The 18,938-nt window shown below is 50.1% G+C and overlaps 1 protein-coding gene across 1 annotated transcript in view; it reads left to right on the plus strand.

Moving 5' to 3' along the window:
* The window catches only part of LOC105188053 (mucin-19), a 51,677-nt gene extending 32,982 nt beyond the window's left edge, over positions 1–18,695 (plus strand). Inside the window, exon 2 of the mRNA XM_025303169.1 lies at positions 13,805–18,695. Within this exon, the coding sequence (XP_025158954.1) occupies positions 13,805–15,712 (1,908 nt within the window). The 3' untranslated portion in view covers positions 15,713–18,695. The remainder of the gene's footprint in view (positions 1–13,804) is intronic.
* Positions 18,696–18,938: the final 243 nt, after the last annotated feature.

Here is an 18,938-nt window from a genome sequence, read left to right on the forward strand (position 1 = left end):
CCAAACATACCCCTAATTGTGTCACACTACGTATAGGGATATCGTAACTCATTCATATCGAGACTGCATTCAGCGGTCGTCAAGTTATAGTCGAGAGATATTAATGACGCGTCCGGCGCGACAAGGAGAAGACGGTCAAAGGATGTTCTTGCGGTCAAAGATGATTCTTGCTCTCTGTCTCTCTCTCTCTCTCTCTCTCTCTCTCTCTCTTGCGAGTCATTTTGTCTGGTCTTTCCCGCTGCGCTTCTCGTATTCTAATGTGCTGCTTTTTTCTCTCCTTTTTTCCAACAAGTTCTACAACTATATGTCATTTTCTTTTTAACACTTTAATACTTTAATACTTTAACGCTTTAAGTTTAGCAAGAAACGAGTGGAAAAGAATAGGCTGTACTATATTTGGTTTCGGAAAAACTCGTCGAAGAATTTTTCTCCGCAATGTAGGATCGACGGAATCCTCTTTCCAGGCTCGAGCTTGGAGAAGCGAGCTTTTCTCGCGCAATCGGCCGTAATTTCCAAACTTTCTCTTTCGGAGCTGATGCGCCTCACGTGCCGGATGGACGCGATCGAAAGAACGTCACTGTCCGGTGTTTCTTACCGCGAATTGATCTAATGCAAGGACGGACAATTTATGCGTGCTGCAGTGTCTCGTGCGTGCGTGCGTGTGTCGTCGAAGCGTGAGTCTCCATCGAAGCTCGCGGCCGGGCGCCACGCGTGAGAGAATCCAAACACACACCCACGCACGAGGAAGTCATTAGGATGATGTATCTGATACGAGGCGCCGCGAGTCGACTGAATGACTTTCGAATATGCTTCCCATACGACCGCCCGCCGCTTTACTTTCTTATACGCGCGGAACTCTGTCGAATCGCGCTCGCGTGCGATTATCCAATGCCGACGGCGAAATACACGTAAATATTTTCATCTGCGACGCGTTACAACGGAAGCTACCATCTGATCGCACTGACCTGCCCTCGCGAGCGAATGGAATTGCCGTGATATTTAGGTGACTTCAAGTGTAATGAGATCTGTGCGTAAGCACAATGGTGATGTAATTTCATTTAATTTAACGGATTTTTTCAGAAATTTTTCACTCGGATAGGAGGAGTAAAAAATTTGTCCCTGTTGAGATTATATAAAACATAAAATTATTAAATCAAGTTACTAAATCAAATTAAATCACTAGATATCAATAAAAAGTGAGCTAAAAGTGAAATTTTTTAAGTGGAATTGTTCGTTAATTAATGAATTAACGAATTAAGGAATCAATGAAATTGATTTTTTATGAGCCTAAACATTAGATAAGAAAGGTTGGTTTGTTGATGAGATTATTTAAGAAGTAAAGTCAGGTTATAAAATTAAATCAAATTATTAGATGTTAAATGGAAATGAATTGTAAGAGTAAAAATTTTTTAAAGTCATAATTAATTAATGAAATTGATTTTTATCTGAGAATTACTGAAAATCATAAGTGATTGATCACGCTTAATTGCTTGGATATCACAAATGATTGACATTGTGCGGAATTACTGGAAATTGATAGAAAAGAGAAGCATTTTGTGGTAGCTGATTAAAAGTTTGCGATACGCTAAGACAGAGCGATTAACTCACCGATAATCTTAATTCCCAGCCATTCATTCCAATTCCGATTTCTGATGTAGTGTTCGTGCTTGTCGTGAGTTATCGCAACTCACACATATTGCAGATATTTCAGGCGGGACACTTTTTTCGTAGGACATTCAACCGAAAACGGTTTGCAAAACGGTCTAGTTAAAAATACCGCTGTTCCCCCGGTAAGAGAGTCGCCCGGCGTGTCGCGCTTGTAAAACGCGCGAACACGTTCGCTCGCGTCTCTTACATAAATTGTTTAGCAGCTTAGTGTGGGAGGGCCGGGGCGTTTGTATTACGGCGGTTTGTACTCGGAGTACAAAATTACGCCACTGTGTCCATTGTGTAAGCATTGTCGACGTACGCAGGCTAGTTAAACTTTCGCTCGGCGGACATTGAAAAACTGACCCCTCTGACTCTCCTGCCAATAGACTGCGCGATAAATCTGCGGAGATCTGATATCGATCGAAGGATACGTTTGATGGAAGGAAAATATGTCAAACGGATAAACGATGTTGTGTTGCGCATGTTCTCCGTCAATAGTCTAGAAATTAACGATCGCGGATAGAAACTCGGCCAAGCTGAAATTGAATTCTTCTAGTTTTCGAGCTTTTCGTACAATTCGATTTTTCATAGTCGTTATTTTGTCACATAATCATTTACTACACAGTCGATTCTTTATAGCTCTTTCATTATTCATATAGTTAATAAGTAAATAATTTGTTTCATTATTCTCGTATTAAATTAGTCGTCATCTAATTAAAGTTTCAACGAGAAACTGGCTAACAAAGGCCGATGTTACATCGTGTCTATATCGTGTGTATTTTTGTATATATCAGAATGATCAAAGTGACAAATTCCGCATATCGCGAGTAGTGGAATTTTGCACACCGATGCGAGGGGAAACAGAAATCTGCTGCACCAAAGCGGCAAGGATTTGTATACTGTTACTTTGTAAGCTTAACGAGTATCACTTTGAAGTCGCATTAATTCACCGAGGTTTAACCGCCATTAGTAAATCCCTCAGCGAGTCGCGTAATCGCCTTAGTAACCGCTTAAAAACCCGACCCGTTTATCGCGATCCGCGAAATTAGCCGCAATTATGAGCACTCGCGAGGACGATGATTTAGCGGGAAAGCGTCTCGCATAATCTCGCATAATATCGGAGTCATCCTTGCTGAGGGAACGAATGAAGCATAATGACGCGTAAAATAAAAGAAAGAGGGGAAGAGGAGCAGCAAGAAGAGCGAATCCGCGTAAACCTCCTGGAATTATTTTCAAGAGTCAAGAGATTTAAGCCGTCCCACAATGAAGTATTCGCGTGCTTTAGCGAGTAACGCATTATAACGCTCGCTTTCGGCATAATTTCGTTCAGCGCTCGCGAGCCATTCACGACTGAGCCTGCGCGAGTCTCGGAAGGAGTTCCTCCCTTGGCGTATCCTCTCGCGTCCCTCAAACTCCCTTATCGCGCGACTCGGCGCTGAGCTCTTAAAATCATGTCGATGTCGTGTCATACATGTATACGTCGCATCGCGTTCGCGTGAAGCGCGCCAAGCGCGATCTCGATATCGCGGCGAATCGCATGGAAATCTATGAATGATACGTCCGGGCGAGCGCTACGCGGCGAGGGACGTACATTTGCATAAATAATACGTCGTAAATATAAGTTACAGATAGATTCGAGCGGCGCGCGCGCGCGCGCGCACGCGCGTTATCTCGGCTCGTACGGATCCCGACGATGGAGATTCCGCTCGCCGCGTTTCCCCCGTCGTCGTAATTTCAGAAGTAAGCGGCGAGAGAAGCGTGAGAACGTACGCGTAATTCCCGTGTTATTATCGGGGGATACCAGGACGCAAGCGCGCTCGTGTCGTGGTAAAAATGTATCTTAGGCATGGTAGGCGATCCCGCGGCGATAAAGACGGCGTTTCGGACTGCCGAGGATGAAGAATGTTTCGTTAAGTGTGAGAAGTTAACGCGCGAAATTGCGGGGATCGCGCGTAATGTTACGTGGGCAATCGGGTGCGATGAAAGAACGGGCGCACAGTTTCTCATTCCCTTTACAGAGATCTCCCGATATGCATCAGTTTTATTACCCCCTTTCGCACCTCGCCCTTACGTCTGCGCAATGTCGGCGGCGGATTCGTACGTGCACCTCGCGCACCACGCCCAGCGGCAACCTTGCGTGCGCGTGTGTGTCGATCGACCTCTTTCGCAGATTCCTCAGAACCTGCGATATGCGCTCACGTCGTTTCCTTCGCGTACCGCTCGCGTACGATCCTTCGATCACGTGCTTCACGTGCTGACGGACTCGGGACCGGATGCACGCGAGGAGAGCGTCCGCAAAGCAGCGAGAACACGCATTTCTGAAAGATGCCTTGCGCGCTTTTATTCGCTTCGCGAACGAGCTTCTTAATTCGCTTCAGCGAATTCAGAATTTCAACGAGTAAAAATCGAGCCGGAGAGAAAGCTCGTTTTCACCAACGAGTCCTAAATTTTGGACCGGGAATAAAATAAGGAAAAATAGGAATAACCTAATGTATCTGTCTAAGAAAAAGTTTGCAGCCGCCGGATTAAAAAGCTTGCTCAGAGCGGATAAAAACAACAGAGTGTAAATTGCTCTTAACCGGCCGACAGCGCGGCGAATTAGCGCGCCGTCTGTCCAGCAACACGGATACCTGTCGTGTCTTGTTTTTATCTGCTCGCTCATTAGAATCCCCATTAGAAATACGATTAATAAATTATCGGTCGCGTGAATGAAAGTTGCAGGCGGATGGAAAGCAGCGTTCAATGGGTCGAGAACGTATCTTTCGCAAGATCCAGCCGTGACACACGATTGTATCTAAGAGATGGACTTGTGTGTGGACATAAACTGTTGATTGAGTTAATGAATTGTAAATTATAGCCACGACTGTGCACAGATATAAGATACGAATTTAAGGTTTTAACAGGTCGCTTTAACAGGTATGAATTACAAGACTTTATAAGGTACTCATCGCGAGTCAGTGCAATTCGGAAGCCACATGTGCGTTGGACAAGATCTGGTATCAGGCGCAGAGAAAAACCGTCGTCTTCCAGCCGGCCGAAAGTAGGACGTGGTAGGTCCTACTCGCACGAAGGGACGCTGGAAGCACGCCGGAACGAGGGCGAAGGCATTAACTCGCGCCCACCTGCGTCTGCTCAAATCCGTGATTCTTTCGCGATGACGAGATTGTCGTTTAAGACGAGCCGCACCTGCATATTGTTTATTACTCGTCCGGTATCATCGGATCAATCCTCTCCCGGCCAACGTCGTCTCATGAACGTCGTCTCTGCGCTCCGCGATACCCACGCGAATTCCTACGTTCGTTATTAAGTCGTGCCGTCAATGTCATGGAAACGTATTCGGAACACGGATCGATCGTCTCGCCGAGTCGATCTCATTGACTTCGTTCCAGGTACGTTCACCTTCAAGCGGCGCACCGAGGGCGTCCCGGCGTGTTGATCGGTCCTGCGCGCGATCAATCCAAACGTGCTCGGACCGAGCACCGAGGAAGGAAATACTATAAAGTAATCATCTTCGAGAAATACCGCGGAGAGACGAAATATACGCGCGTGAACATCTGCCAACTCGTAATATTACAAGACGCCAATAACGCCGATAAATGTTCACCCGTTCGCGGGCGCACTGCGAGAGATAAATAAATAACAACATTTTGTCGCACTATCGAAGAAAAAACGAACGTGAGACTCGTTTTAAAGACGGCGTTCAGGTGTTGCTGTTGGAAGTCGTTGCGCCGGAAACAAAGCTTGTTACATTTGCAACGTCAGACATTTCAGCGATTGATCGGTTTTAACTGCAGAATCTATTCATGAGCGTGAGCTAGAGTCAGCTGATAGCTTTATTGCACTATCTCCGCTGCGTCGAGCAACCCTGCAATTACCGACCGCTCATGGCTCACAGATTTTCAATGACTCAGCATCGAATACGCGTCGTTCTCCGTAACGCGACTTCCAGCATCTGCGATCCAGGACTAACGCTCGCCTCTTCCGACTCTGGGAGGAGTCGAGCAGAAGGAGGAGGAGGAGGAAGAGGAGGAGGACACGATACATTTGTGTGATAAATGGAAGAACGAAAAGTAATCAATATGGAGAAATAACGACTTTGTTAGCGCGCGGTGGAATCGATCTCGATCTCGTACGTCGGTGTGTGACAGAACAAATTACTCCCGATACCGTTCGCGCCGATATAGCTCAATTTATCGTGACCGAGTCCGACCTGACAGAAGGGAAAAAAAATCTACATTGTCCGCGATAAAAGCAATCTCGCGCGCGCACAACGAGTAATTGATTACGGACGTTGAGACGTCTCATGATAAACTTTGCGCTTCTCGGTAACGAGGATATCTCCGAAAGAAGCACACACATGAACGAAGCGCGATAAATAACGGCGAAAGAACAGAAAAGAAGGAAGAACGAAGGAAGGAACGAACGAACGAACGAACGAACAAACGAACGAACGAAAGAAAGAAAGAAAGAAAAGAGAATCCGACACGGCGAGAGAAACGGCGAGAGAGTGTGCACGCGCTCGTTGCGACGGTCGTCTAATTTATCCGCGCTAAAAAGGCCATTAATCATCGCGCGTATTAAGCGTCTCTCTCGTAATACGAGCGGCGATCATCGCTCTTTCATTTAATAAACGACGCTGCCGCGTGGGATGCATCGATTATAAGAATGCGCTCGAGTGAGAACGCGCGAGATACGTTTCGACGTACACGCGCGCGCGAATGACTCGGCTCGCGAATGACCTCAGCCACTCAGGAGGGGGGGGGGAGGAGGGGAGGGTGGGAGGGTGTCCACATGACAGTACGTGTTCTCCTTTCAACAGGAAACCGTTCTCTATTCGGCCGACCAGTCCGGCGCGCGCGCGCGCTCACACCTCTTAACATCTCGCCGCGGCCGCCATTATAAATCGGCCGATATTAATCCTATGCATATTTATAGGCCGTTTTCGCGACGGCGCTGGTCGATTTATGGCAACGAGCCGAAGACAGTGTGATTAATCCCGATACGCGTTCGCCATCGATAATCGTCCCGGGGCGAATATTAATCTCCCGTAAAGAATTAGCCGGCCGCAGCGGCCGGAGCGACCGTTTAACACGTCGCCTGCGGGCTCCTTTTTGTCCGGCGCGCGCGTACACGCACCGGGCGCGTAACATACGCGCGTGGCCGCGAGAGACTTGAACTTTAACCCGGCGATCCGCGAGAGTTCGGGGCCGGAAAAGAATCCTTCGCGGTTTTAGCGCCTTGTCGACGACGACGACGCGCGCGAGCGCACAGCCGCTAATATATCATCTCGGCAAATTGCCGGGCCAAGATTGCCGAGACTCGCGCGCGCTGCTCCGTTAATTCCGCGGCTTTAATTTATAGGACACCTCGTGCGCGCGCGGGAGACTGAAGATTCCTGCCAAGTTCCACTCGAGGAAGGCTTCAACGAAGGGTACGAGACGCGACGCGGAAATACGGATGTCCCGCGCGATATCGCGCGACGTTTCTTTCCTATCGATCGACGCGCGACGAGCGAGAGCGCCGTCGTCTATGCTCTACGCGCGCGCGTTTCCAGCCACCGGACTGTGCGAGAGTATAGCACCGGTGATACCGGTTCTGCGGATCGGCCGCTTTATTCGGAGTATGACTCCTCTCAGTCCTCCTCCGCCACTCTGCCTTCCGTTTCGCAAGCGCGAGGGACGCGGATAAGTAATAAAGGCGCGGGCGCGGGGATAAAGTCCGGCCGCGCGAGTGCGCGCGCGGTAAATCGCCGCGAAATAATCGTCCGGCTGAGGAGCGGGGTGGGGGAGAGGGGTCGTTAATAAAAGAAATCACCGGGCCGGACGGATACTCGCGCGCGACTTGAAGCGTCCGGCTCTGATTCGGCGCTGACTCGACCAAGCGCGAGCGAACATTACAGTTTTCTCTCTCTCTCTCTCTCTCTCTTCCCCCTTTCTTCTTCCCGTTGGACCTCCTCGCCCTTCGCTTTGTTTTATTCCCGCTCAGTTCCGTCGTTATGCAATTCTACGTTGACCACGCGACGTCCGCAGCGTCCGAGTGAAAAGCGTCGCCGACGACGGCGAAACCGGGCGAAAATAATGCACCGCCGCGTGCATCGTAAAGTAGCCGTCGCGGTGCGCACACCCACGCCACGCCGCGCGGATCCCTCCCCGCGCAGCCCTCCTGCAGCCACACAGTCTCCCACACTGTGTGTGTACCCCGCCCTTTCTCTGCACCTACGTTTCTCCTGCTGTTGCCGAGGAACGCGACACGAGCGTCAGTAGCGGCTTCTCATGCGCGCGCTCCGCGCGTCCGCGCTCCAGGATCCGCGGCGGTAAAAATCCGACGGAGCCGGTATCCCGTCGCTAGGATTTCAAGAAACCGAGCAGCGCATAAAGCCGAAGAGAATGAAAGGTTGCCGCGGTTGCTGCGATTGTGCAAGAAAGCACTTGCGAAAATCGAAGGCACGAATTGCAAGCACGCGCTCTTTCCACCGCGATGAAGCCGCGCGTACGGCCGGTTTTGATATTAAATGACGGGCCAAAGTTGCCCTCTTGCCATCAGGATAGAGTCCATTGCTTCCGCCATTCGTCAATCGATCGTTCGTCGTGCGTCCGGATCCGCTGGGTTTATCCTGTAGCTTTCAACTTTGTTGTCGTTGCGCTGCAATGTGTTAGAGAGAGAGAGAGAGAGAGAGAGAGAGAGAGAGGGAAATACGCAACGCAGTGTAACGAGGAAACTGCCGTGCACTGAGAAAAATATCAGAAATATCCGATTGTTAATTTCGTTACCCGACCAAATATTCGGTGTATTAAATCGGATATTTGATCGGATAACAGAATTAACAATCGGATATTTCTGATATTTTTCTCCGTGTTAGAAGCTACAGAAGATCTGGACTAAATAACGAATAACGTTAATAATAAGACAAGAGCACCCGACTTTCTTCAACTTTCGAAGATGTTACCGTTACCGTTCGTCGTTACCGTTATCGTGCATTTTTTCCACTACAGGTCGCACCTACGCAACGACGACGTGATAACGACGCTGCTGTTAAAAGTCGCCGGGTAGATCCGCAGGGCCCGTGCGATGCTCGACACGTGGGTGCGTTTAATCTTACTGATCTTTGCCAAGACGAACCATCACTTGGGTCGTGGTGGCAAGGACGGCGGCGACCTTCCCGGAGCCGCACAAATCCGCGGCGGGCTGCGGAGCGGTGCGACAGAGAAGCCGGCAATAAAATCGGACACGAGAGGTCCCGAGTGCTTTTAAGTTTACCAGAGTCGCGGGGGGATTTTACACCGCTGTGACCCGCATAAGGATCCTCGCGAAGGAAAGCAGCGCTGTCTCCTCTCCTCTCGCTCGCTCCTCACGCGGCTCCGTCACGTAACAGCGGCATTAAATGCGCGTGGCGAGATACGCGCGCATTGTCGGGTCAAGTGCGCTGATAGCTAATTGAAAGTAGGATGTCCGCGGGACTAATTCCGCTGACGTTAATATCGGCCGTGGCGCGATTTCGCGCCTCTTTGTGCGACTTGAAATAATTCTCGGCACGTCGTCTTAAATATCCTAAAACACGTTCGCGCTTATCTCGGCTCGCGAACGTCGTCGGGATTTTAGGGGGTTGCATGGGCGTCGTTTCCCGAAAGTCTGTCGGAGCTCGAGACTTTGTCACTCCTGCTCGCTCTCGAGGTTTCAGTTTCACTCGAGTCCAAATATCCGATTGACTACTAAACGTGTATTATATCTTATATTTTTGTTTTTGGTCAGTTTTGTTTTATATTTGTATCTCAAACTTTTTCGTATTTTATAGAAATTTATATTTGGCGATTTTTATGAGAGAGAAGAGGAGAAAGAGAGAAGATGGGAACACCGTAGAAAATTTTTTGTCAAACTCGAATGACACCGCGGTACTTTTCGGGCTTTAAATTAGGCTTTAAATTTTGCAAAGCTGCCTATGTAATTATATTTAGATTTAAATTTAAATTTAAAAGCGAATTTCATAAAGGACTTTGTGCAGCTTCCCTTGACAACAACGACACCCTTTACAAAGGGTTGATATTAGAAAGTCGTTCGATTAAAGTTCTTAGAGGAGCGTCTCTATTCTTCAGCTATTTTGCTTTGTGTAACAAACAATCTCGGATTTCCCAGGTAAAGTGAAACGACGGTGTTTCATCGAATATATAATTTTACAAAGCAATGTATGCGCAAAAGATCACAGATCAAAACGTCGCTTCGTAAAATTATAACGGCATAAAGATACAATCGTCTCGTCGCGTACCTGAAAAGTCCGAAATCACTTCACCGCAAATCCGAATGTTTTCCTTACACGTATGAAAGCCTGAAGGTGACGCATCTGACGCGTTTAAAAGGTATGAAATTACAAGCTAATAAATTATAAGTAAAAGCGAGAAACGTATATGAGAAAAGAATTTCAGCCGAAGTAACACACACACACACACACACACACAAAGTAAATGCACAATGTTCTTACACGAGCCGATTCGACATTCGTGCTCCTGGCACGGGGACGCGCGAAAGGACGATGCGTCGTCCCTTTACGCGCCCCTTGCGACGCCCATGCGCGCGTCTCAACTTCTCCCTGCGCATCCTTTCTCTCGGTGTGCGCGGCGCATGTCGCCGGGCAATCGCGTAATAAGGGATAAATTAGGCGTTTATGTTCGCGCGCCGGCGGTCGCTATCTCCGGGACGCGGGCCCGTCGGCACGTGAGAAGCGCGCACGGCTAATTGCCGTCAGGACGAGCGTCGAAACTCGCTTTAAAACGCTCGCAATGTTACGACCGCGAGGGTCACCCGCGCTCCTTGCCGCCGTGTTCCACAGCGCTCGGAGGAACGTCCTTTCGCGCGGCGCCTCGGATTTCTCCCTCTTGAGTGGAGGACGGGCTTTGTCGGCGTCCGATAACTTCGGGCATCAATTTTTACCGGCGCGATCACGGGCGAACGCGACCGTTCGTCTCTCTTCCTCCCCGCCGCTGAAATGTCGCGAATGTTGTTTCCGCGGCTGAGACCGCGCGCGTTGTTGCCGAAGCGGAACCCATCGCTCGGCTTCGCATGACCGCAGTCACGTAGGCCCCATCGACGATGACTATAATCAGGACATATGAATATAAATTGCCTCCGTACGGATACGTACGTTTCAGATGCAGGTATCATCGGTGGCGAGGAAAAGCCGCTGAAATTGCTTCAAGGTTCGCGATACCAATGCGTAAACAGTCACGGGATTCTTCAACCGCGACGTGGCCTCTGCAAGAATGTGGACGGATAATGAAACATCGTCTTCCCCTATTTTGTATATATATATATATATATATACGTATATATATAATATATGTGTATGCATATAATAGAGATGTGCGAACTATTCGAATTCGAATCGAATCGAATCTAATGTAATTCGATTCGATTCGAATCTGAATCCCTATGATTCGAGTCCGAATAATTCGAAAATTTCGAAACGAAGATTCAATTACGAATCAAATATATTAGCGTGCATTATATTTGCATGCATCAAGTACAAAACGAGACATCTGGGCCTGTATGTTTGAACCCTTAACTTGTAATTAACTTAATTTATAATCAATAACTTAATTATAAATTACTTTAAATATTTAAATATATATTTTACTTTAAAATGATATCACAATATCAATATCCCCTTTCATATTAAAACCTTCCATCATTATGTACATGTTTAATAGTCATGTTAAATTTTTTAATGATTCGATTCGATTCGAATTCGAATGAAATTTCATAGATTCGATTCGAATTCGAATTAAAAAAATGAGATTCGATTCGATTCGATTCGCACATCTCTAGTATATAAACTGGACTCTCTCGCACCTTGCAGAAACGTTGATCGCCGGCTCGTGTGAGACGTTGGGCTCACCAGGTTGCGGTTTTCAGCTGGAGGTTCTCAAGTCGCACGCGCTGTGCTTCGCCTTTGATCGTCGATCTTCGTATCGGGCGGGCGACGCTCCCCATTGTTTGCAAATGCAAAGCCGAGCGCGTAATGGTTCCGGCATTATTAGACGCGGGGATCGCTGCGTTTGGACGATAACCTCGCCCACCTCGCGCGCCGCAGATCCCGATAGAGACCGTCCGCTCGCTCATAAATATCGTATTCGTGGACGCTGGCTCCCTTACCTGCGATTCGTCAAGGTCGCGGTTACAAGGAACTCGAGCATCCGAGGTATCTTATTACGCACACTCGCGATGGCCGTGTATCTTATTATATCGGGAGCCAGGGCGGCCGATCATTGGAAATCGATTAAGAACGGGATCGATAAGCTAGCGGCTAAAAATCCGGCAGCGGACGGATAACTATCTGCCTTGTTTGGGCAACGCGTAATTCATCCGCGGAGCTGAGAGTCACGGGACGTTGCAGATAAATCGAATATCGTCGGCCCCGTCAAAAGTCTATAACGGAGCTTTAAATAGCGTTACAACCTGCAAGTTTCGAGATCCTGTTAAGCCTTCAATCGACGCGTCGTCGTCGACGGATGCAAAATGTAAGGCTGTAAATCATTGGCGAAGATTGGATAAATGTCCAGCCGACAGCTCTCTGCCCGGAGCTCTTATCAAAGAGCGTTAAGAGGGGCGTGGGGATTCAAATTTAATTAAAATAATAATTAGTTAATAATCAAAAATAACTGATGAATTCACATGCGTCATAATACTTGAAAAATTCCCGTGACAGAGTGTCGAAAACTGACTGAGAGTAATTGCCAGTTACTTGTGATTTTACTCCACATTGTTGTCTGTAATGCGTATAGTTTATTTGTTATACGACATCTTTTAGATGGTTCACCGAGACCGAAAACACCATATGTAATAGAAACGCACGCATTTATTTCCCAAAATGTCTGAAGTGGAATCTTGTTTGAAACGAGCGAAGATCAGCAGGATTCTTCAAAATTGAGAATTCATTCTATTTGAGCGGAAGAAACACTCGATGTCGGATGAAATTCCGCTCCGAGAAGTTGAAAGAGTGTCAAAGGGTTAATTGCGATCCCATAAATGGATCGTCCGAACGAGTCGGATTCGTCTTTTTTCCTCGTCGTTGCCTACGCGTGCTCGAGTGTCGTGCAATCGAGAGAATCCCGATGTGAGCGAGAACAGGAAGTAACACACGAGCCGAAGCCGAGTCGCGAAATTCACGACGTACGAGTCCGCGTAAAAATGTTGGCGATTTTCATCGGGAGAGCGGCCGGCGTGTCTTTCGAGGTGAACTTTACGAGCGGCACAGGGTGCCGGCGACTAAAACGAAAAAAAAAAGAAGGAAAAAGAAAAATCGCTCGATGCGCGCACCTGCATCGCGTCCTTCGTGTATCTGAAACGCGAAGCGCATAAAAACGGTTTATCGCCCGCCGTTCGCGTTTTGTTTTCCTGCTCTTTCGGCGGAGAGGGATAAAGTACTCCGCGAGCTTGTTCGCTGATTCCGCGAGCGCGTTTAACGACGGCGCAAAAGGTGCGAAACTAAAATGCGACATCCTATAAACGGCGCCAGTCGCCTTGCTCTCGCCGATCATTCGCCTGAATGTTATGGCGGCCTGGACGTCGGTATGGCTTCATTTGCGCGTTATTGTTTATCCGTCTCGCCAGCTGACAATTGACAAGACAAATTGAACGCCTAGTAAGCTGCCTGTCCGCGTTATCGCAATCAATGATGTTCTACAATCGAAAGCTCCATTTTTTTTGTAATTTCCACGAGTAAAAATTCAGCTGGAAAACAGAACGACAGTCAAATTATTCGGATTCGCATGATTTTTCCCGCCTATTTAGAGCGGAATCTCCGATTGCGGAATTTCAATCGTGGAAATTGAATCGTTGAGTGGATATTTCCCCATTGAGAACTGAACGAGAATCAAGCATTTATTCTTGTAATCCTCCTGAACGACGTTGTTCCCATCGTCGCTTCGAACTTTGAAATTTTCCGTCGTTTTTAGTGTGAGAGAGAGAGAGAGAGAGAGAGAGAGAGAGAGAGAGAGAGGGAGAGGAAGAGAGAGAGAGAGAGAGAGAGAGAGGGATGAGAGACTCCAAGAAATTTCGAGAGAAATAGTGTGCGTCTCTTTTATCACAGGGAATTGTATATAAACTCCTATTAGTGAAATATATAAGACAGTCAAAATATCAAAACATCCGTTGTGCTTTTCAGGTACTGCTTCAGGCGGCACTGGTGTGGGAGGAGGCGCGCGGCGCTCCACCGAGAAAGAGCGACATCCTCGCGGGCACAGAATTCCTGTCGGTCTTCATAAACGGCGCCATGGCGCCGACACCGCAACGACGACGGGGGGGCTTCCGTCGCGGAGGACAGGCGACGGCGCCAAACGGCGACAGCGCGACCGCCGAGTCGCACCAGCACGAGGCGTCGATCTACCGGATATCTCGGAACCCCAACGTGCGTCCGGTGGTGTCGAGGCCGCCGAGCGGCCGCGAGGAAGTCGTCCGCTTCTACCCCATAAGTCAGAGGACGCTGGAGAACCGGCAACAGAATCTGGCGTCGTTGATCGACGACCTGAGCACGCCAGGCGGCGTAAGATCGACGCGTCTGACGCCGACTAGCGCGACGACGACGACGACGACGACGACGACGACGACGACGACGATGGCGAGTCCGCCGCCGACCTTGAAAGACCGAACGAGCCCGAGGTCGAACGGTACCAATCACGCTGGAGCCAACGCCACCGGCAAAGCCGTCAGCCGGCAGAAGGTGATCGGCGTCAGCGTCACATCCACGGTCGAGGCGACGCCGTATAAAGTGCGCGTCGAGCATTACGACAGCGCGGACGCCGCGATGGTGGTGACACGACCGCCGAGTTTAGAGTCTCCGGTGAGCAGAGAAGTCACCAGAGACCCAGCGAGCAGAAGCACGGTGAGGCTCGGTGAGAGCAACAGCGGCAACGCCAAGCTGTCGTCGCCTCCAACGACAACGACGACGACGACGACGACGACGACCGCGACAACGGTAAGCACGACGCTGATGACGACGCCTTTGCCGGCTCGGTTCGTCACGGAGGAGCTCAGCAACATCGTCTCAGAGTCCAACAGGAGCGAGTTCTCCGTGGACGAGGAGTCGCCGAGGACGAGCTGGCGCGGCCGCGTCACCATGACGCCGCAGATCCAACAGACTCCCGCGTTCACGGAGAAGCGTCGGGACGAGCAGTCGAACGAAACCACCCGCACCGACGCCGACGAGGACGCTATCACGTTGCCGACGGAGGAGAATTACGAGCTTCCCGTGGAGAACTCGAAGCCTCAGGGGCTGAACGAAGAGCCGCCGGAGATGTCGTCGGATCGGCTCCAGGCGCAAAACCGCAAGGCGGCCCGCCACTACGACGCGCCGATCTACAACCGCACGGGCCCGAAGGTCTACAGCCAGACGTCGAAGGTGTACAAGCCAACGCGAACGTACAACGAGCCGGCCAAAGTGTACAGTGAACCGGCCAAGGTCTACGGCGAGCCCGAGCGGGTGTACGGGGAACCGGCTAAGGTGTACAGCGAGCCCGCCAAGGTCTACAGCGAGCCGGCCAAGGTGTACAGCGAGCCCGCGAAGGTCTACAGCGAACCCGCCAAGATCTATGGCGAGCCGGAGAAGGTTTACTCCGAGCCGTCCAAGATCTACTCGGAGCCGGCGAAAGTGTACTCCGAGCCCGCCAAGATTTACTCGCAGCCGGCCAAGATGTACGGAGAACCCAGCAAGGTGTACGACTCCGAGGGCCAACCGGTAGATCGCCAACCAGGCGGTGAGCCCGACGAGCAGAACTACGAGATCGACGAGTCGGTGAGCGTCGGCAGCAACGGCAACGTCCACGGCCCGCAGTTGGTCGTCACGGAGATTTCGGCCACATCCGAGTTTGAGGACGGCCGCAAGGTCGACTACGTCGAGGACAGGAACTTCAGGAAGTACCGGGTCGAGGAGAGAACGCCGGACGGTTTCATCGTGGGCGAGTACGGCATCGTCAGTCACGACGATGGCTCCTTGCGCGGCGTCCGGTACACCGCGGACGGCACCATCGACCCGCAGCTCATTTACGACGCCTTGAAGAAGTTCCTCTCGCTGTGAGCGCAAGCGGACGGCCACGAAGAAGGACCGACGAAGGACGACCGGCGAGCCGTCGCGCAACCCTGCGAAGATCATCGCGACCGCACTAATTCTCCCTCGTCCGTATGTTCCCCCGCGGTAGAGCTCAGATCGCGCTATTTCTTCAAGGTCGACCGGAGGAGACCGACGTAACGTGGGTCGACCGGCAATCGAGAGCAATTGCGGGAATCCACCACGTGACTCTCTCTCTCTCTCTCTCTCTCTCTCTCTCTCTCTCTCTCTCTCTCTCTCTCTCTCTCTCTCGCGCTCTCATTTGAATTTTCTCCTGGACGTAGATTGGACGACGTAGGAAGTGTGTTGGACGCTAACGCGCGGGGGAGGGAAGAACGTCCTCGACTTCCTCGGGAGGAGCCGATATCGCGGGCGGGCTGACGACGACGATGGCGAGCGTGACGAGTCGGCGGGCTTCTTCGTGGCGGCACAACGACGTCGTCGTCGTCGACCGGACGAACACGACTGATTCTTTTGTTCTTGCCAACTCAACTGCCTCAACAATTAATTTTAAGGACGACATTTAGGATCTAAGGAAGAGCTCGCGTGTGTCCGAGCAAGGTGACCCGTTCCCGATCCGGAGGACCGAAAGGTCGGCCGGGGCCGACGCACGAAAGTCGAATCGATGCTCAGTCATTGCGAAACTCTGACAGATGAAAGTTACTCCTTTGGCCGGCGAAAGTACGAACTTTTGTGTGCAGCAACTCTGCTCGATGGCCTTTGACGATTGTGGCAACCGATCGAAGCGGTTGTCGGGTATTTTTCTTATAGGCTACTCGCGAGGCTCCTCGGAGCAAGAACGAAGCGCTTTTGGCGTCCCGGTGCGTGAGAGATTGCACCTGGCTGACGACACGCACCCGGCTTAGACGATTTCCAACCACGACATTAGGAATGCCTGGTCTTTTTATACCCGTGGATTTCGTGCGCGACGCGACCGACGATACGCACGCGCGGTGTTCATTTCTCGGTGTCTCTTTGCCTGGAAACGCGACGGTAAATTTATACAATCGTCGTCTAATTGTACGTATCACAATCGTGAGATCAGTCTGAGAAATCGTGCGAGCTTCTTTCTTCTTTCTCTTCTTCTCCTTCTTTTTTTTTCTTTTTTTTTTTTACTTTTTAGTACGAACGCACAGAGACGAGGCGAAACGTCTAATCCTGACGCAATCCTCGGCGCGCGTTCGTAACTCGAGATCGATTTCGCATATCGATACGCGTCTTCGCAACTGAATATCTCAAATAACGAGAATCCCCGTACGGCTTTGTGTATTCGTCGAGGATGTACGTACCCGAGCCGGACCCTCGATCTCTGATCTCTGATCTTTGATCTCCGGTGAGAAAATCTCGAACCGAATCGTCACGGAGGCTCTCGGCCCCGACAAAATATTTTTTTGGCCGAGGCAGCGGCGTATATTCCTTAACATGCTGAGCACGTACCGTAAAAGGACTCGTTTTACTACCCGAAAAACACTCCACGACACCCTTCCGCAAAACCGATAATCTCCCCGTCGATCTTCTCGAAACAGCGAAGCGCAGCACCTCAGAGATTGTCGGCCGACCGATGCGATGCGCTGCGATGCGATCTCGTATGCAAATCGAGAGCGAACTTTATTTGTATATTAGAAAGGTACTACACCGGTGACAGTGAACCTATGTCGATAAGGAAACAATTTAATCGCCGAAGGGGACTTAACGAATCATTCGCGCCGTCCCGCGACAGTTAACGCTAAAATACTCGGACTCTCCTTGTTGCGCTCTTGGCGTCGAGAAATTACATTCTTCGTATGAATTTTTCACACAAGGCTCTTTGCGTAAAAATTTATCATCGGACAAGTGTGTGGTCTTATAAAATATACCGCTCAAGTCTTCGTCACTCTACTTCATATGTGCTACATCTTGATCCAATGAGAAAGACTAATTATTTCTATTAGTCATCGATTGATAAAAATGGTCAAATATAATTGTCCTCTTTAAGATAATTCAAAACAAATATCTTCACACCGAGACAACGATGTCGACGGCATCCGAGTAAGTCGAGCCGAGGATTCTAGCGTTAACAGACCCTCAAGTGATTGACTGAGAGTCCCCTCTTCGCATGCTTTTATCGCGGTCACGCTTCTGCGATGAAGAGGTAGACGAGGAAGTCGCAGCCGCCAGGGCCTCGCTAGGTTCTCGGGGGCTACCCGGCCTCGCTCACCCCCGCGGGCCCCGCAGCTGCGATGGACGGACCGACTTGTCGCGGCAGCGTGTTTGCGCGTCCCCTAGATCTAAGTTACCTAGATCCTAAGACAGTCCCGCGTCAAGGAAGTATCTCAATCAGCGAGAAAGCCGTTCTCCGTGGCTCGTCATCGATTGTTTGATTTAGCGCATTTACCTAGCTCGTTCTCTCTCTCTCTCCCTCTCTCTCCCTCTCTCTCTCTCTCTCTCTCTCTCTCTCTCATTACCTCAGTCCTTTGAGATAGTTCCTCTCGCCATGCAATATCGAGCGAGCCATACTTGTGTTAAGCCGCGAGTGACGTTACACCATGAAGCTCGCGAGAAGCATGCACAGGCTGTTCCGGAACTGTCGCGCCGCCGCTCGCCCGATTCGCCAGGACGCTTTCACGGAAAGGCCGAGCTCGAAGCAGTCGAAGCTGACCGAGACGAGCATGCGGCACGTCGGCTCCGCGAACAGTCTGTATACGGATATCCCTCGTGTATTGCTCATGTTTGTAGACTACGTAAGTGACGCCTCGATCATTCTATTTTATCAGTAGCCGTATGATGTACACATATCTAAGGCGTTCCGTCACATGCTGTACGATGGAGCCGTATCCCTAAGGATTCTCGCGCGTAAGATGCATGCGTCCTATAATTAATATTCACTATTAAGGTACTATGTATAGCGCTGTGCAGCCATCGCCATTTTGTTTCTCAAACGGCAAACCTTTGCCAATAAATCCATTGCCATGAAGGTAGCGCGCCGCTTCTCTTTCTCGCCGGACCGAGCGACCGGTCGGTCGCCGGTTCGCTCGGCGCGCCACGGCGGAGGGGCCGATTTATGGCTCCGTTACTGGCCGCCAGGTAAACCGATAATGCGTTCGTCACGGATATGAAGCGATCAGGTCGCGAAAATGAGGGGGTCATTGATTGTCGCTGATACGTGTGCGTACGAGAGCGTAAGAAGGGTTCTCAGCGTTCATTTACATACATTTGC

Source organism: Harpegnathos saltator, unplaced genomic scaffold (genome assembly GCF_003227715.2).
Source record: "Harpegnathos saltator strain DR-91 unplaced genomic scaffold, Hsal_v8.6 scaffold536, whole genome shotgun sequence".
In the NCBI taxonomy this organism is placed as follows: Eukaryota; Metazoa; Arthropoda; class Insecta; order Hymenoptera; family Formicidae; genus Harpegnathos; species Harpegnathos saltator.